The sequence below is a fragment of the Equus asinus genome, chromosome 15 (assembly GCF_041296235.1).
Source record: "Equus asinus isolate D_3611 breed Donkey chromosome 15, EquAss-T2T_v2, whole genome shotgun sequence".
Classification (NCBI taxonomy): Eukaryota; Metazoa; Chordata; class Mammalia; order Perissodactyla; family Equidae; genus Equus; species Equus asinus.
The window spans coordinates 48,929,876-48,949,255 of NC_091804.1; the positions used below are offsets into that span (position 1 = coordinate 48,929,876).

Consider the following 19,380-nt stretch of genomic DNA (forward strand, 5'->3'; position numbering starts at 1 on the left):
CAAGTTAGTTCCACTCAGGTCCAGTAGCTCTTGATAGGGGCTGGTGTGCATGCGTGTATGTGTGTGTGAGCAAGCGTGCCTGCATGTGTGTCCTGTGTGCGTGTACGAGTGTGTGTGAGTGTGTGTGCCTGCATGTGTGTCCTGTGTGCGTGTACGAGTGTGTGTGAGTGTGCGTGCATGCATGTGTGTCCTGTGTGCGTGTATGAGTGTGTGTGAGCGTGCGTGCCTGCATGTGTGTCCTGTGTGCGTGTACGAGTGTGTGTGAGTGTGTGTGCATGCATGTGTGTCCTGTGTGCGTGTACGAGTGTGTGTGAGCAAGCGTGCCTGCATGTGTGTCCTGTGTGCGTGTATGAGTGTGTGTGAGTGTGCATGCCTGCATGTCTGTCCTGTGTGCGTGTACGAGTGTGTGTGAGTGTGCGTGCCTGCATGTGTGTCCTGTGTGCGTGCACGAGTGTGTGTGAGTGTGTGTGCCTGCATGTCTGTCCTGTGTGCGTGTACGAGTGTGTGTGAGTGTGTGTGCATGCATGTGTGTCCTGTGTGCATGTACGAGTGTGTGTGAGTGTGCGTGCCTGCATGTCTGTCCTGTGTGCGTGTACGAGTGTGTGTGAGTGTGCATGCATGTGTGTCCTGTGTGCGTGTACGAGTGTGTGTGAGCAAGCGTGCCTGCATGTGTGTCCTGTGTGCGTGTATGAGTGTGTGTGAGTGTGCATGCCTGCATGTCTGTCCTGTGTGCGTGTACGAGTGTGTGTGAGTGTGCGTGCCTGCATGTGTGTCCTGTGTGCGTGTACGAGTGTGTGTGAGTGTGTGTGCCTGCATGTCTGTCCTGTGTGCGTGTACGAGTGTGTGTGAGTGTGCGTGCCTGCATGTGTGTCCTGTGTGCGTGTATGAGTGTGTGTGAGTGTGCATGCCTGCATGTGTGTCCTGTGTGCGTGTACGAGTGTGTGTGAGTGTGTGTGCCTGCATGTCTGTCCTGTGTGCGTGTACGAGTGTGTGTGAGTGTGCGTGCCTGCATGTGTGTCCTGTGTGCGTGTACGAGTGTGTGTGAGTGTGCGTGCCTGCATGTGTGTCCTGTGTGCGTGTACGAGTGTGTGTGAGCAAGCGTGCCTGCATGTGTGTCCTGTGTGCGTGTACGAGTGCGTGTGAGCGTGCGTGCCTGCATGTGTGTCCTGTGTGCATGTATGAGTGTGTGTGAGTGTGTGTGCATGCATGTGTGTCCTGTGTGCGTGTACGAGTGTGTGTGAGCAAGCGTCCCTGCATGTGTGTCCTGTGTGCGTGTATGAGTGCGTGTGAGCAAGCGTGCCTGCATGTGTGTGCATGCAGCTGTGTGGTTCTATCCACGGTTCTGGTTCCCATTTGATATTTGGTTAAAAATAAACTCCTTCTGATTTCTGATGAAGATGTGAAACCAGTGATGCAGGGGTCTTGGCACATTCAGCCACAAAAAGAACGCTCACTAAGGACAGGTGTGCCCGTGGACCCAACCCCCGCTGGCAGGGCGCTGGTGTGGCCCTGAGCCCGTGCGTGGGCCTCGTGTCAGCAGATGGCAGTAGGTCCTGGAGCTGAACCTCCCGGCGCCTTTCAGAAGGAGAGGCAGCTGAAGTCTGGTTGAGTGAAGGTGCTCGGCAAGACCCCTACCCACGTCCTCGCCCAGGCCTTCCAGAATCATTCACATTGAAAACCGACCAACGTGAGCAATTCCATTCAGTTCTGCCACTAACGACTCTGGAAAAAAGTAACACATTTTGGCTTAACTTGCTAATTTAATTTGTTTTTACTGTGATTGTGTTTTTTTTTCTGTAAACTGAAGAGTAATTTCATTTAAGATGTTTCTAACTAAACATGATTTTCTGGATTCTCTAGAGCAAGTTCTCAACCAGGGTATGCGGGGGAGAAGCCTGGAGACATTTTGGGATGTCACTGCGGGAGGAGGCGGGGGTGCTGCTGGCATGGAGTGGGCGGGGCCGGGGTGCTGCTCACCATCCTGCAGTGCAGGGGCAGTGCTGAAGTGGGGACAGTGGGTCTGGAGCCAGGTGTGGAAGCCCTCAGGCACTGGGTCCTTGGCCTGCTAGGGAGGAGAGGATGGCCGGGCAACCTGCCCTGGCACGTGATATGAAACATGCACACACACATGCACAAACACACACGCATGTGCGGGAGGCTTGTCCAAACAGGTTGGCCCCTCCTTTCCCAGCTTCTGTGCTTGGATGGCGACCCTTATCGTGGCCCATAAAGCCATGATGTCTGCACACACGTGCCGCCCTGTCAGTTACAGCTCCAGCCTGTCTGCTCCCAGGCCTGTGCAGTTAGGAACATTGTCTTGTGTCTTCATTTTGGGGGGAGACAAGGCTAAAGGGGGCCAAGGGATGACCTTCGAGATATTCGTCAAGAGAAATGTGGTTTTGATGCTACTTAGGAATAACAGGCAACCTTTCAGCAAGATGATAGAGATTGTTAGAATTTTCCTAAAAGCCACATCTCGACTGTTCCTCCAGGGTGGCTCACACCTGCAGGGTCCGTGCCCACCTGCTTGGTGCATGTGGGAGGTGGGTGCTAGGACCTCAGCATGAGGGTGCCCACCAACCCTCTGTGTCAACATCCAGCCTTCCAGCCTAGGAGCAGAGAGGGGCCGTGGGTCGACTGAGTGGGGGGCACAGCCTGAGTTCAGACCCCGCCCGCCAGTTCCAGCTGCCTGAGCCTGGGCCAGTCGCTGGACCTCTCGGTGCCTCCACCTCCCGAAGCGTCCTCGAGGACGGTGCCAGCCCACCCTCCCTGGGTCGTCGCAGACAAGAGTGAGCGAGCCAGGAGGGGCTTCGGTCACGGCCCCACACAGCAGGCAGTGTGTGTCGAGGCCTTGGCCCGAAGACTTTCCTTCCAAATAGAGCCGTGAACAGATAATGGTGCTATTTCACTCAGGAAACCTTTCTTCGTATGATTTCTACGGGAATTTTCAAAACGACCTCCGCTTCTTGGAAGACGTCGGGAGGAGGCAACGCCTTTGTGCTTTGGGGTCGAAGATAGCGCGTTCCGCTCCCCAGTAGTGTCATGGATGCAAGAAAAATCCACTAAGTGCCTTTTCAGAACCAAACGCATGCAAATGTTTATTTAGAATGGCTCACATGTTCTATTTGTTACAGGACGGAGATATCTTTCTGTTTTATTTTGTGTTTGTTAAATGCCATTTTATTCTGTCCATCCGTAGCTACCATGGAAACCAGCCAGAAGGCTGCAGACAGTACCCTAGTTAAATATTTTAAATATACATGCTTGCAGGCAAGCAAAATGTACCATCTCTAAATGTATATTGAAAGGAGAGTAGGAGGTAGGGGAGTGAACTATCTGTATGGATGTTAGCGTCTCATTGTTTTAAAGAAATCCAATTATCTTCAGTGGAAATCAGCACGAGGTTTGACATTTGGGAGAATGGGGGAGCCACGGTGTCTCCTTTATTGAAGCGTGTTTAACCCAAAGCTACGAGGAAGCAGTGAAAACAGGAAGATTGGTGAGTCAGAGACACAGAGGAAAGTCATAAATAACACTGATATTTGGGGAATAAACCTTATCGACCCTTGTTCCCACATGAGTAGTGTTAGCTCACAATGCCAAAGTGGCGTGTCGTTTCCCAAATGTTTCATTTCGACTTCAGATCCCTGTGAGGTCAGTAAACTGGGAACGCCAGGCCCTAAGTCACGTCTGTGTGGCTGGGATTGGCCACTTGTTTACCCGAAGGTTAGAGTCATCCAAGAACAGTCAGACGGGACCGCATCAGTGGGCCTGTGGTCACCCTGTGCATGAGGAGTCGCAGGTGCCTCGAGGCCCAGCAGCTGGATCCCATCCAAGGAAGCCTGGTCCCAGGGAAGCGGTGCCAGCTGGATACTCTGGCGACTGCTAAGTGCAATGCGAGGTGAGGGCTGATTTATTTGTGATAATGAAAAAAGAGGAGCTTGGGGCCTCATCGGGCTCCAGGATTCATATCAGGGGTCAGAGCTCCCGGAACCTTCCCTCTGAGAGCTGCATTGTCCCTGCATTTGCAGACCAAGCACTTTCTCTCTCGCGTGAAGCTCGGATGCAGGTGACATTCCTGTGATGCCCCACCCGCAGCCGTGCACGCTGGCCAGTCTGGAAGACCAGGAGAGCAGGGAAGTCAGGGAAGTTAAAAACCCAGTTGCCTGCTTCCCGCCTCGTTCCTCTACACGCACAGAGCAAGTCACCCTTAGTATCTGCTTATGCAAATGGCAGCAGAGGCTCCCACTCTGAGCGGCCGTCTCTCAGCATTAAGGTCCGCGGGGCTGCACCGCCAATCAGAGAAATTAGATTGCACCGGGCCTTCCCAGGGAGGCACTGTCCTGGGTAATGAAAGCCGATGATTACATGTTGGGGGAGGGCCAGGGCATGCTTGGCGAAGCTGACCTGGAGCCCCTGATTAAGGAGAGGCCTCGCAGACATCAGCGGTCACAGCGCCCGGCTGGCGCATCCCACGGGGAACTCACTTGAAAATTTTTCCATGAATTGCTGGATCGAGTCAGGGGGACTTGTGCCTATGCTGTTTCTCAAAAGTGGAGGGAATTTAAGGTGCTAAGGAAGGGTCCAGCGGCTTAGCCCGGGACCTGACTGGGTGGGAGGGCCTGTTGGGGATGTCAGGCTGCATCTGTGACCCCATCTTCCAAGACGGGGCTGCTCAGTGCCCCTGAGAAACACACTGGGGATCTGATGTCTGGGTATGTTGAAGCATTTCCGTATTTATGCCACTTCTTTAGGGGGAACAACTTCCGCTAAGCTGCCTTCCCCGGAGAACAGCAGACACTCCCCCCCCACCCCACCCCCCACACTGCACATTGCAGAAGCCGCAGGGCACCCCACGTCTAATGGCCTCTGCTCAGGAACCCAGTCCCCACTCGGTCCCATCCAGGACCCTGGGTTTGCACTGGGCAGCTCCCCCCTCCAGCCGGTCTGTTCCAGAGGCCTCTTCGCTTGGCCTTGGCCACGCGCTGCCGTTTCTCTAGTGTCCCGTGCATCGAGGAGGCATTTCACCCACATCTACAGCACTGTGGAGCTCACACCTGGTTCCCAGTGCCCGGGGACGTGTGCACCATGCAGACCCTGGACCCCCCTCCTCCCCGCAGGGCCTGATTTGTTGGGTCAGGAAGGCGTGCAGTGGGACTTGTCATCTGTGTTCTTATCACAAGGAAATTGGAAAACTATTTATTGCATATTCACCTGCAAACCATTTCCCGCCCACCTCAAACCAATTTGGCAGGGAGGCGCCCGGGAGGCGCCCCGGAGTCTGTCTCTGGAAGGCAGACGTGGGCTACTTACGCTCCCTCTTAGCTTCACCTCTGAGTGTTTGAGTCAGTCCATTTACCTAACAACCCGCACGCGTGCTCGGCTCTTTGCAGTTCTGTGCTCCTAACAGGTGAATAGTTGGATAATAGAGAATTATGATAAATTATAACTTTTTGCATGTAGATTGGGGGAGGTACATGTGATTAGAGTCTTCCCCTGACACTTTTTTTTTCCTTTTTCCAAAAAAAAAAAAGACAATAATTTAAAACCTGCCCCAGGTCAGTTTTGCATTATTCATCTTTCACTTGTGGATGGTGAAGGGAGGGAAATGACCCAGCTTCTTCCTGACACTGCGGCGTCCCTGAAGAGCTCACCTGGAAGTCACACTCAATTACACTCATAATCAGACACGAGAACAAGCCCCCGTTACAAGGACAGCGGGACCGGTGGGTGCAGAGCCGCAGGAGCTCAGCTAATAAAGTGACGTGCAGAGTGAGAAGCCTCCTTGGGAGAGAGGTACACAGGTCACTGTTGGGGTGCAGGTTTGGACTTGGGGTCAGGGAAAGGGTGGGAAATGATGTGGATTTTTTTTTGGCAACATGCAGCTCGCCCAGGAAAACAGAAGACTTGTTGTTCTCATGCCTCCCTTTTGTCCTGAGTTCCTTCACCTCCTACCTCTTTCTCTAAATCACAGTTGATATGATCTTAAGTGTGAGGGCCTCCTCACTTTATCCCTGGAAAGAGCTGATGCCTGCATTTGAGATTAGTCCAGGAAACCTGCCAAGAGACAAATGCGGGGATCAGAGACAAGTTGATCTGGAAGGATCTTAAAACCACCCGTCCTGGGCTCCCTGGACCCACCACGTGCCATAGACTGAGTGGGATACACATTCTGCAAAGAGGCCGGCCCACCCACAATCAGAAGATTTCACTTTGTCTTTACAAAGTCGGTGTCCATCGAGGCAGTGGTGTCCATCGAGGCAGTGGCTCCATCGTGCATCTGTGTCACTCAGCAGTGAGGTCACTTGACCTCCAGGAAGGTGTCCCAGCCCACTGCCCACACCCCAGCTGTCTGGGTGGCTCCAAAGCGCAGAGCTCATCCAGCCCCTGGAGCAGGGAAACTGAGGCCCAGAGGCAGGAAACAACTCATCCGAGGTCCTATGCTCAGCACTGGGACCCCGGCCTGGGGAAACTCCTGAGGCGGCACTGAGCCAGGCGAAGGGGGCTGGGGGCACACGGGGTGTCCAGAGGGGAGGGAAGAGGTGAGGGGGCAGACAAAGGCGGGGGAGGTAGGCAGGCGCTGCATCCACATAGGTGGGAGACCAGGAGCCCGCAGTGGGAGCAGGCTGGTGGAACCTCCACCGGCCCCAGTCAGAGCTTGATCCAGGGGCAGAGAGCCCTCCCCTCCAGCAGCCAGGGATAGTCCCCTGCTCAGGGGTGACATGCCCTCCCTGGGGAGGCCACCCTGGCCAAGTGGAATGCCAGGCACTGACTGCCAGGCTGGACTCTCACGCCTGTCCGCAGCCAGAGAGGGCTCTGGGATGAGACCTCCCGCCCCCAGAGGAAACCAAGGGAAGGGGATGGATGCGGGGACCCCACCTCAAGCATCCAGAAAGGAGACCATGAGTCCCCCCGGGCCAGATCAGGTTGCCTACCTTTCTCACTCCTGCCCTCACCTGGGCAGCCCGACGCCTGCCTCCCCCAGCTGGGCCTTTCCCACACTACCAGGCAATTTAGACAAATTCTTTCTCTTCCCTGTGCCTCAGTTTCCTTACTGGGACACTCCTAAGCCTGCCTGCCCCCAAGCCCAGCCCCCTGGAAACTCAGGGCTCATTCCAGGCCAGGCCGCCCCCCAGGTCTCCTGGCTGAAGCCCCCACTACCCTCTGCCATCTGTGTCCCTGCAGGACCCCCTCCAGCGTGACCACCCCCAGCTCTGTCCATCTCCCCCGGTCACGTGTTTGTTGGTGCTCAGGAAAGGTGTGTGGGACTCCATGTTTAGTACTATCCGCCGAGTTTGCTCTGTGCCGAGTGGGTGGCCAGTGGTGCCCTCCCACCACGCCTGGACAGTGGCACTGCTCACAATGTGGGCCAAGAGAACACCTCGGCCCTCAGGACGGCAGCGGGGCGGGGTGTCACCAGAGCAGGTGTTCCCTGTGATGTGCTCGGGCCCCAAGGATCGAGAAGGCCTCTCCCTCCTGGGGAGGCGCTGTGAGCTGAGTCTGACACACAAGGATGCCATCTGGGCACAGCAATGGGCTGTGAGCTCAGCCAGGTGGGGTCGGGGTGCTGGAGGAGCTGGTGCAAGGCAAGGAACGGGGTGCGAACCTGGGCAGACTCCCCGGGTGCCGGGACAGGACACAGCCCCAGTGCAGCCTGCCTCTGTGAGGAGAGCAGGGCCAGTCCTTTGGCCCCACAACACAAGTTGGGGGTGGACATGGAAGCAGAGCCCAGATCTGTCCATGCTGAGGTGGGGGGCTCTGTGGAACATTTTCGTGATCAGATCCTGAGAGCTGTCCACCACTCCAGCAAGTTAACTTCTCTACCCCATCTTCTTAGCTGTCCAGCGAGAGGACAGCTGGACCGAGTGATTTCCTCCACACTCTTTGTTCTGCAAACCTGCAGGTATGAGTTTGGTTGGATCCAAAGGCCAGCTCAGCAACCAGGGCCCTCCCCGGCCCCCGCCAGTTATACCACCTCTAAGTTGGAGTAAACTGCTTGTAACGACCCAGTGAGGGGGTCGGGTCATGCTGCCAGGCTGTCAGTTTTGAAAAAATTGTGATATGTTATAGACACGCACACACATATATACACGTATACGCATGCATGTGTGTATAGTACATAAACACACATACTCGGACACATGCACACACGCACGCCTGCACGCCTACATATGCATGGCTGTATGCGCACACATGTGCACACACACATGTGCTGTGCCTCCATAGGCCTGTTTGTGCGTGTGCATGCACATACTTTTTAGTAACAGCTGCATAGAGGTCACTTTCACATCATTACCTGCCACTCAGCCATCGCTGGCTCAGGAATGCCTCGGAAAGACCAGCAGATGTCGTCTGTTAGGAGACATCTTTGAGAGTGACCGGAAGCATTATGCATCATTAGGACAATGAGGCGTCAGTGTTTACACACGAGTTCCGAATGGGCCCGGGATTGTTGCGTGTTTGGAAGAACACACCCTGTTGCAGGAATCCGTCCTCATCACGGACGTTTCCCCTGAGAGAAGGGGATGCGTCTTCCAGGCTGCAGCCTGCATAGGTCTTGCATTGATTTTCACCAGATTTTGTTATTACATTTGTCTCACAGCTTTAAAATAGTAGCAAATATGTGTCATTTATTTAAACAACACTAGGGAAATTAACGCCACGCAAGCTCATCGGAGGCAAATGAAGATAAAGCAGGTTTTAAACAGCTCTATGAAAACCCTTTACAGACCCGAGTCTAGAATGCAGAGGGCTCCGGGGAGCTTCTGCCTCTGCACCCCCGGTGAGGCAGACCTGTGTTCTCTGCACCGTCACGTGGGGAGACGTGCAGGCAGCCATGGCTGGTGGCACCCCCTCCCAGAGGCTGTGGCTGGGGCTCCCTGTCACCTCGTGCAAGGGTCGTTTGGGCGAGTCTGGCTGGCTGCCCTCATGCAGACCCGCTCCAGAACAAAGGCTGCCCCATCCCTTCCCTGAGGCTCGTACCTAGGGACAGATGGCCTAATGCCCTGTGGGTCGAGGAGCCCGGTTGTATGTGTGTGGAGCACATCAGTCACCTGGAGTCCCCAGACAGACTGCAGGCCCCACCCCAGAGGGAGTAAATCCAGGGACAAGTAAGACTTTGCGTTTCTGACACGCTCCCTGGAAGCCACAACTGCTGGGCATGCAGAGATGTCTCTCCCAGGCTGTTCTGGGTGCGGGCAGTTCCCCGCCTCTGCCATGGGAGTACCGATTTCTGCTAGCCCTGCACAGCCTACGGTGAGAACCAGTAAAGGGGATGCGACCTCACAGGCAAAGAGACCCCAAAAGTAAGGGGCAGCCCTCAGCCAGGTGCCCTGGCCTTGAGGTCCGACTCCCAGCATTTCAATGCTGCCTCTACCTAATGAGCTGTGTGACCTCCCCACATCACTTGGCCTCTCTGAGGTCCCCGGTTGCCTCCCTGGTAAAGTGGGGATGATGATGCTCCCTACTGAACGGGCGGCAGGGAGCGTTGGTGGGGGCTGCATGGAAGGCTCAATGCCTACAAGGCGTGGGCTGGTCGTGTGGGTGTGGGGAGCAGCTGTCTGTGCCCGGCCTGCAGGGAGAGTGTGCGGCCAGGACTGTCCTAAATGCAGTTCTGGGAAACTCATCAAGGAGCCTAGTGATGACTCCACCCTATGTCATGAGAGAGACCGAGGACTAATCACAAGCAGCATCGATGAGTTGACTTGAACGAAGTTGGTATAATGTCCGATTTCCACAGAATCAAGGCAGCCGGGGTAGACACAGCTTGCGTGGCTTCTCTCTGATGAAAGGTGGGGTAACCTCCTTAATTGCTGAAAACTCTTAAATGCAGGAGCTCAACACAATGAGACAGCTGGGACCCTGATGGGGGAGACTCCCAGAGGGGGTCTCTCATTGGAGTGTGGTTTGTCCAGATGGATTTTTCCGTTGATGCAGCTTTAAGTTTAGGCATTAGGGGCAGAAAAAGATTTTTTTTTTTTGGCATCAATTAGGCAGTTTCGTCTACATGTGTTTAACTTATTTCTATGCATCTTTTTTGCAAAAGGGAGTGGGGAAGCTCTCTGTCCACAGAGGGCAGTGCTAAGATCCCCGGGGTCCCTGCCTTGCCTGGAGCCCAGCTGAAGGGTGGGGACCCCGCTGTGACTGGAGAGGGGTGGCCTGTGGTCGGACGCCTCTAGCCAGCCCTGTCCCCTGCCTCGGGCTGTCCTGCTCCAAGGTCTGTCTTTGCCGTGTGAACTCTCATATGCTGCTGGCACTGAGACCCGGGGTAAAATGAACATCAGCCCTGAAAATGGTGTTGACATGTCAGATGGGGCACCCTGAAAATAAAAACAGAGGTGATGCTTGCATAGATGCCACGTGTGCACATGAGTTCTGTTCGCTCTTTGAATTATGGAAAGTCATGTACGTTATACCATTCAGAAACACAGGGAGGTAAAAGGAATAAAGTAAAGTGTAATAGCACAGAACTCACTGGTGACCAGAGAAAACCGGAGTTCACATTTCGATGTATCTCCTTCCCATCTGTTCTCTGTCCCTTAAAAATAAATGAGGACTCACGCAGCATCCATGCTTCGGTGCCATTTCTCCACTTGCTATTACTTATGGACATTTCTTCATGGCAGAGTCTTCAAAGAGTGACTTTGAATGACTACCTACTATCCCAGGCTATGAACGCGGCATAATGCATTTAACTACTGTTTACTGCTGTCAAACATGCAGAGGCTTTTTCTGGCATTTTTACCACTTTATACCTATTTAACATTATTAGAAGCACATCCGCCATGAGCATCTTTACAGAGGTTTTTGTCCACATCCAGTTCCATTGGGACAGATTCCCAGCTGTTGAGGTCAAAGCGAGGACCATTTCTGAGGCTCTTGATAGTCAGCAAAGTGCCGGCAGAAGGCTGAGGTGGGCACCCCGTCCCCACCAGCGCAGCCAACGTGCAGTCCCGCTGACCACCACCAGGCTTGGGCTCCGCGTCTTGCCTGTTAGGTCCCACAGCGGCCCTCCGAACTTGGCGTTTTTGCAACCATCCAACTTTAGAAGGGAAGGAGCTAGAGTTTAGAGAGGCTGAGGGACTTGCCCCGTCTTTCGTGAACTTTGGATGCCTGTAGATATAGACTCCAGGTCCAACACCACGCCCCACACCCCCAACCACCACCTTCTGCTGAGTCACTCACAGCATGCTGCTCCGTGCTGAGGATTCATTCTGTTTGGCCTTGTCAGTTTGATGGGTGAAGAGGACATATTGCTGTAATTTGCATTGTTTGATTACTGGAAGATGTGGACATTTTTCATAAGTTTATTGACCTTTATATTTATTTTGCTAATTATCTATTCATGTCTTTTTCCTGTTATAAAAAAGATTCAATCTTTTTCTTATTGATTTGTAAGAACTCTTTACATAGTGAAACTGTTAACCCTTTATGTGGTACATTGTAAATCAAGTGTCCAAATTCATCACTTGGTTTTAGGACATGTTTTCATAAACAAGAGTTTTAAATTAAAATGTGTTCATATTTTCTGTTGTTATTGTTTCCATTGTTCTCAGCTTAAAAAGCCCTGATCCACCCTACTGGTTAAATAGTTAACTGTATTTCCTTCTTTTTTTTTTTAATTTTTTTAATTTTTATTTTTTTGAGGAAGATTATCCCTGAGCTAACATTTGTGCCCATTTTCCTCTACTTTGTATGTGGGATGCCTCCACAGCATGGCTTGATAAGCAGTGCCATGTCCATGCCCGGGATCCACCGAAGTAGAGCGTGGAAACTTAACCACTGTGCCACCAGACCAGCCCGTCTTCTTTTTTTCTAGTTTCTTCAGCCCCATTTAATCCTGCAATCCATTTCTTTGTGTAGATGAGGGTCTTCCCTGATTTTTTCCCCTAACGCTTAGCCACATCACCCAATCTTTCTCTATCGATCTAGGATAGTACAGACTCTCTGAACAGAGACGTTTCCTCGGTGCAAAACTTAACCAGACTTCTGTGGCTTTTCTCTCCCCGCTCCGAATAATGCTGCAGAAAGGAAAGAAGAGTACTGTTCCGAACCCTTCTCAGCTGCCGAACGACACCCTGTTGCCGTGGCCCCAGCGACAGAACTCCAACGGGTTGAGGAGACAGAAACGGGACTGGGTCATCCCACCCATCAACGTGCCAGAAAATTCCCGTGGGCCTTTCCCCCAGCAGCTTGTGAGGGTAAGTGAGGCACCTGCGCTGGTGGCGGCCTGGGCGTGGGCCCAGCCTCTGCTCTGGGGTCTCGTCGATCGAGCTTGAGGCGCTTGTGGCTCTGCACTTGGTGCCTGAGAAGGCCGTGAGTTCACCTTCTCAGAAATGAGAGAAATATTACTCAGAACAGAGAAAGATCAGAGCGCCATCCACTGGAGCTGGGTCTTCTCTCTCTTGGTTACCGTCCAGTGACTGCTCTAGTGCCTGGAAGGAGGGGGGGTGGGGACTTGGGTCGTGGCCTTTGACCTCTGACCCCTTCATTTGGTCTGACTATTCACACCTCTTTCCATTGTGCCTGAGTCAGAGCTCTCTGTCACTTCTGCTGGTTCCTTCAGTGTCTCTGTGCTCCTGGCACCCACCACAAGGTTGTTTTTCCTGGAGGAAGAATTCATTTCACGAATTTGTGTTTCAATAATCAAGGCCATCAACTAGCATTTTCTTCTTCCCTTTGAAGAAAATTGCAACCCAATCTGAGCAATAATTGGATAAAATGATGGTGAGAATCCATTATATAAGTCCCATCCGTTGTGGAAAGCCTCCCCATCCTGGGGACCGGGGTCCCTGGAGCACTATTAGGGGTTGCTTCCATTCCTGGGGCGGATGCGCCTCTGTTTTGTTTCCCGTTCCTGCAGAAAGCTGGCTGTGTGTCCAAAACACAGACGTGGAGCAGAGGAAGCAGCTGACCCTGCAGGGCCCCCGTCTTTGCGTCTCCAGAGTCAGACACTGCCACACCCCCCACCCAAGGGGACGTGGCCGTTAAATACCACCCTGCCTTCACGCCTACGGCCTGTGATACTGTCATTTATAATAAGAAATATATGTTTTGCCCCCGTTCCTGGCACAGAGCTCCTGAAACCCTTGGAATTTCCCAAGTGATGAGAGCGATGAAGGTCTCTTATTACTCATAACAAGCCCCTTGCAAACACACCTGAGTTTGTGCTAAAGCGGTGACTTGGAGATTGCTCCTGAGTTGGGGGCTGGTCGCCAGGGGAACCAACCCTGTGATTAGAGGGATGGAGCTTTTGGTCCCACCCCCAACCTCCCGGGAGGGGAGAGGCGCCGGAGATGGGTTCAACCCCCAAAGGCCAGAGAGTTAGTGGGTCACGCCTGCGCAATGAAGCTGCCAGAAAACCCAAAAGGACCGGTTCACAGAGCTTCTGGGTTGGTGACCACGTGGAGACTGGGGATGGTGGTGCCCCCGGAGAGGGCGTGGAAGCCCCTCGCCCCTTCCCGCGTACTCGCCCTGTGCCTCTCCTCATCCGACTGTTGATTCCTACCCTTTAATAGCCTGTGCAGTAAACCAGCGATGTAGCGGGCAGACTGTTTTCCTGAGATCTGTGGGCTGCTTAGGAAAGTAATCAAAGGTGGGGGGGGGGGGTCCTTGGAACCCCCGATCTGCAGCCAGTTGGTCGGAAGCCCCGGTGACAATCTGGACTTGCGATTGGCATCAAAGTGGGGAGCAGGGGGCAGTCTTGTGGGACTGAGCCCTTCACCCACGGGATGGACGCTCTCTCCAGGAAGATAGTGTCAGAACTGAGTTAAACTCTAGGACACCAGCTGGTGTCGCAGAGAATCGCTTGGTGTGGGGAAAAGCCCACCCCTCTGGCATCAGAAGTGTTGAGTGTGGCGGTTGTGTGAGTGAAGGAGGAATGCAGGAGGGTTTGCCGACTCACTGCATACAGCCGGCCCTTGTTCCTCAGCCCCCAGGTGGGCACTGCGGCCATCACCTGCCCTTGAGTGGCCTGCCCAGGTTGGCGATTTCACTGCGGAGTGGAGGGAAGGACCTGAGCGAAGGCCTCAAGGATTCAAAGCCCAACCTGAGTGTAGTTTCCCAGGGCTCACTTCTTCCGGGCCAGTCCGCCAGCCCCCAGTCCACCATTGACACCCGTGAGGATGCTCATGCCTCGGTTCTGTGGCCCCCACCTGCGTTCACACCCTCACCACTTTCAAGGCACTCGCCATATCTGTCTGTTGCTTGTCATTTACTTAAAATTTTTCTCCAGTGATTCATTTTTATATAAATAAATTTATTCTATAAGGAGACTCTATATTAGATCACAAGGGGAAAGCTGGCATTGTTTGTTACAGTAAAAGTTGACTGATAAGCAAGCATAAGGCACGGGAAACAAAGTATTAGAGTCTGGCTTTGCAGTTGTCTGTCCACACTCAGAGCCAAAGGCCACCCCCATTTGCTAAGAAGGGAGAAGCGGCGTGCACGTGTCGGAGTGTTTGAGTCGCACGAGGACCAGAGGCTTCCGCTCAAAGGCCGTGAGGACTGAAAGTGGTCGGAAAGGGAGCGAGTTTTTCGTTGTGTGATGCAGCTTTATTTAAAGCCTGTGCTGGTACCACCCAAAAATCACCTCTGGTAGAAAATTGTTGACCTGACTCAGGGGCGGGCAAACTTTTTCTGTAATGGGCCAGACAGCAAATATTTTAGGCTTTGTGGGCCAACCCAGCCTCGTGGCAACTGTGCGACTCAGCCTTGGTAGTGTGAACGCTGCCATAGGCAGTGTGTAAACTAATGTGTGTGGCTGTGTTCTAATAAACCTTTATTTACAAAAGCAGGCAGTGGGCCGGATTTGGCCCGTGGGCCGCAGCTAAACAACTGTGTATCCGACTCATTTCCCAAACTCCTGGGAGGTCTGCCCATGTCATCCTTGAGGGCACTTGGCAGGAAGGTGATGTGAGTGAGTTTGGACTGAACCCTGAGGGCTCCCCTCTGCTCACACACCAGTGGGTACACACATGACATCGGCGGGCATCTTAGCCCTGCTGGAATAGTCTGTTGTCCTGGCTTTCAGTTTCTCAGGTTAATGATCCTAGTACGGGCACGTGGAACTTTTCTCCTCTGTGCCTATCTGCACACAGGCTTGTGAAAGGTACCACAAGGAGAGAAGGCCGCAGTGCGCAGAGCCCTTATCCCTCGAGGATTCCCAGGATTGCTGGGCTCATTGGCCCTGCTGTATCTGTCTCCTGCTGAACATGGAGAAAAAGACACTTCTGCACTTTCTGCCTGGCTAACCTCCCGTGGTCTCAGGGGCTGAGAAGTCAGGGCTGGCGACGGGACTAACGGCAGAGCCAACTTCTCCCGGAGCAGCAGAGGGCTCGGGGAGACCCGACAGAGTCAGTGGGCACGGTGATGGGGACATTCCTTCTCACGCCAGCACAATGACACCTGTGTGCTCTGATGGGGAACCTGCTGCATTTTCCAATCTGAACAAGTAGGAAGCAGGGAGACTCGCCCCTCCCCGGCTAACACAAACCTTGCACGATCTGGCTCGAGAGAGCGGCAGCCGGCAGGAGCTCTTGAGCCCCTAGGAGGCAGGTTCCTGAAGACTCTCTCTGCCGTTGGCATTTCTAGACTAGAGCTTTGGGGAAAGGACACACGGCCGTGGCACCAAGTGTCGGGCGAGAAAAGCCACACACTCACGGTGCTGGGAAGCCATGGCCAGCAGCGCCAACTCGCGGAGGGGCAGCATCTTCTGGTTTCCAGTCTGTGGCGTTGCTGTGGTTTGGAGCGAATTCACTATCTGCCTGAGGTGTCTAGCAGGCCCTGTAGGGAAGGCCACCTCCAGGCCAGGAACGTCTGCCCCGGAAGGGGCTGTGAGCGGAAGGATCAGGGGTGGGTTAGGGTTGGCTGCCCGCTGAAACGTGCGTTCCCAAAAGTTCAGAAACCTAGCCCAGTAGAGGCTCACTTCTCACTCCTGTGAAGGTCGTCTGGGGGAGGGAGCCTGTGCTGCAGGCACTCGGGGCCCCAGAGAGAGGACCGCAGGATTGGCGAGGCTTGGCTGTGGCATGCATCAATTTTGCCTGAATTTTGCCTTAGCCAAAACCCAGTCACATGGCCATGCCTAATTGCAGGGGCCGCTGGGAGGTCCAGTCCAGCTCTGTGTCCAGGAGGAGAGCGGAACACGTGTGGGAACGGCTGGTCTCTGCCCAGCAGGTGTCTCTGGAGGAGAACAGTGTGTGTCCTTTCCTTGCTGGTGGCCGCACTATGCCAAGTGCCCCACAGAGTGAGTGGGGGCCCTCGGTTAGCAGTCAGACCTAGCTCCCCAGCCCTCTCTGCGCCGGGCTAGCTCCACCCACGGCTCTGCTCTGTTGTCTCCACAGCGCTTAGTACTCTCGCACCTCGTGTTTGTTATTGACTCATTGATGAATAGGCTCCTGAAGGCAGAGGTGCTGCCCGCATCTGCAGTGCTGTGAACAGGCCCTGGCTCACAGGAGGCTCGAGGCCTGTGGAATAAATGAAGGCACGAATGAGGGAAGAAGTGAGGGAAGCAATGCCTGTGGCGGACGTTGTGCTGGGTGTCCGGTGGCTCACACACTGTAGCGGCCACGGCACGTGGGATGTGACAGGGACCTGAGCACGGCTTGTCCCAGATTTCAGAGTTTCTCACACTAGCAAAGGAAGCCATTCCTGTGGACTTTGCCCCCTGCGTCCAGCGGAGACAGACGTCCAAGCTGAGCTGGATGCTTGTGGGGAGACGTATCTGCGGAAAATGGAAATGGAATTTCCATGATGGTTTCTGTAAAAGATTTGTGTTTTCCAAATGGACCCCAAGTCATTTTGTAAGAACTCAGCCCAGAAACTCCCACACACAAACACACATGCACGTGTGCACACACACACACCATCCCACTTCACACGCACACACATACACCCACCTTCTCACGCGCTCACTTTCTGCCCTCCTCTTTTCCCCCATTATGCAGCATGGACAAGGGTTGGGGGTGCTTTTCTGCCCACAGGAAGTCGTTGAGCTTCCTGTCAGTTTCGGGGAGCTTGCTCCTTAAAGAAGGCCTGATCACAGTGAGCATGAATGCGGCTTGATGGGGAGCAGGCGGCTGAGCATGGAGCTCTGCGAGGTTCAGCTGGGATCAGCTGCAATTCCGTGCTCATTAAGGCATTTCATCCTGATAAAATATGTTAAATGAAAAAGTGGGAGGGAGAGGAGCAGGCAGAATGTTCTTCCCCCAAAACCTCGGCTAATTACAGGCTCTTTTCCTTGGACGGAATGTCATGTCTGTCCCGATGCACTAGCTCTGCCGTGCGGGGAGAGGAGATAACCTCCCTGTGCAGAGGGAGGTCCTGAGAGCGGGACAGCGGCTCTAACTGGCTGGGCTGCTGCTGGGAGCCGTGAGCATCCATGGTGAGCATGGGAGCACTCGTGTGGTAGGCCCACCAGAGTCAGACCACAGTCAAAATTAAGTGGCGAGTGAGGAGATGCAGCGTATAATGGAGCTACCACTCGGAAGTCCCCGGCTGTCCCTTCTTCTCCAAATGGAGGAGGAAGCAACTCATGTCACTGAGCCAGTTCCCTAGGAAGTTGGATCAAGCCCCTTCACTATGGCAGGAGGGATCACGTGGATGGCAGGAGGGCCATCCGGCAAAGGTTAGCAGGTGACCTTCCCTGCTCCTGAGTTCCAGCCCTGGGCTGTGGACGGGACAGTTTTGGGCCACCCATGGGTGCCAAGCACCATGCAGTCACTGGAGGTGCACAGGAGAGAGGGCATGGACTCCTCCCGTGGCCTCAAGAGCCACCAGGCCATCAGCTTTCTGCATGTCCTTCAGAATTTGGTCCCTTCACTGTCGCGGTCAGGATTTCTTCTCGTATAGATTAGGGGGGGTGTGGAAGAGCCACTTGCTTTTCTAGCATGTAAGTTCAGTTTGACTTGTCACGTGATTCAGAGTGAGGATAAAATAAAAGTCTTAAAGAGAGGATGGATTTTTAGCTGAACCTAATAAAAATTCAGAATTTGTTAACTGGAGAGTTTGTCCAGGGCAACTGTGGGAATTGGCTCAAGATGACAAGGAAGACGGTGGTGGTACTGGGAGACAAGTGCTTTAATTTTGGAAGTTGACATTTTAACAGACAAGAAGTCATGCAAACCTGTCCTGGGGGCCCTGCCGAAGAGCACGGCCTGGAAAAGCCGCTTTGAATGTGGGACTCTGGACGGGAGTCGTTACCTAACCGCTCAGCATCAAAGGAGGCCACGCGGGGAAGAGGAGCAGACGCCCCAGCGTAGGGAGCTCATGAGAGCACAGCTACAGGGGGCTTGAAAGAGTCTAGAATCAGCTCCTCACACTTAACAACCTAAATGAGCTCAAACTGATTGAAGTCAAAGGTTTTCTTTAAATTTCCCTGATAAATTTGGTTCCCCTTTGGTGCACATATGCCGCACAGCTTCACATCCAACCACAAATATTTGTTGACCTTCCTTGTGAACAGAGATGGGCTGGATCTTTGGGCACGGGCTCAGGAGCTAGTGGAGCGATGAGACATGCCCTGGGCTGGGGTCTGCATTACGAGATGTGTGACAGGGACACTGTAAGTTACCCTGTATCTGGCCCAGGGTAGACGCCCCATAAATGTTCATCAGATATATGCATACATGTGATGCAGCTGGAGCTGGCTGGATTAACTCAAAGTCATCCTAACAAATGTTTGCTGGGTAACCTTGCAGTATGGTTATCATGGAGTCACGTAGGAACCTATTTTCTGGTATGTGAAGGCATCCATTCATGTATGAAAGACTGAGCGGTCATTACTCATGGAATTCAGATGAGCTGCTAGAGCATGATGTGTGTGTTTTCCCCGTTCGTTTCCCCATTGTCCCCAGGAGAAGGCCTGACTCCTTAGGTCACGCAGGACCTCATATCTGACTCTGCCCCTTGGCACCCCAACCGCCAGCCATGCTGGGCTCCTTGCAGTTTCCACACTTGATCACACATTGGACACCTGGAGTCCTGTGCAGAAGCTCATCCCTCAGCCTGCAGTGCTTCCCACTGCACCTGACACCCCCCAACCTGGCTAATTCCTGCTTCCTCTGAGAATGCCCCACCTCTCAGTGCCCACAGAGGCCCTCCCATGGGGGGCCCGGCACCCCCGTCGCCTGCCATTGTGGCAGAGGTTTTGACACTGTTTTGTCAGTGAGTATGGCTCTGTCTCCTCCACGGACGGTAGAGGTCCTTGGGGGATAGTCCACCTGTTAAACACAATATTGGGGACAAATTAGATATCATTAAGTACTTATTAAATGAATGAATGCTACAACCCTCAGGCCATCTTTACTAGTCGACCTTTCATGATCATTATGAAGATTGTCAGGTTAGGGCCAGCCCTGTGTCACAGCAGTTAAGTTCGCACGT

At 53.5% G+C, this 19,380-nt stretch overlaps 1 protein-coding gene across 2 annotated transcripts in view; it reads left to right on the plus strand.

Moving 5' to 3' along the window:
* Positions 1-19,380, plus strand: part of CDH4 (cadherin 4) — a 597,516-nt gene that overhangs the window by 430,399 nt on the left and 147,737 nt on the right. For both annotated transcript variants that reach the window (XM_044748342.2, XM_070486202.1), the window contains one exon: positions 12,027-12,200. In XM_044748342.2, coding sequence (XP_044604277.2) covers positions 12,027-12,200 — 174 coding nt within the window. The remainder of the gene's footprint in view (positions 1-12,026; positions 12,201-19,380) is intronic.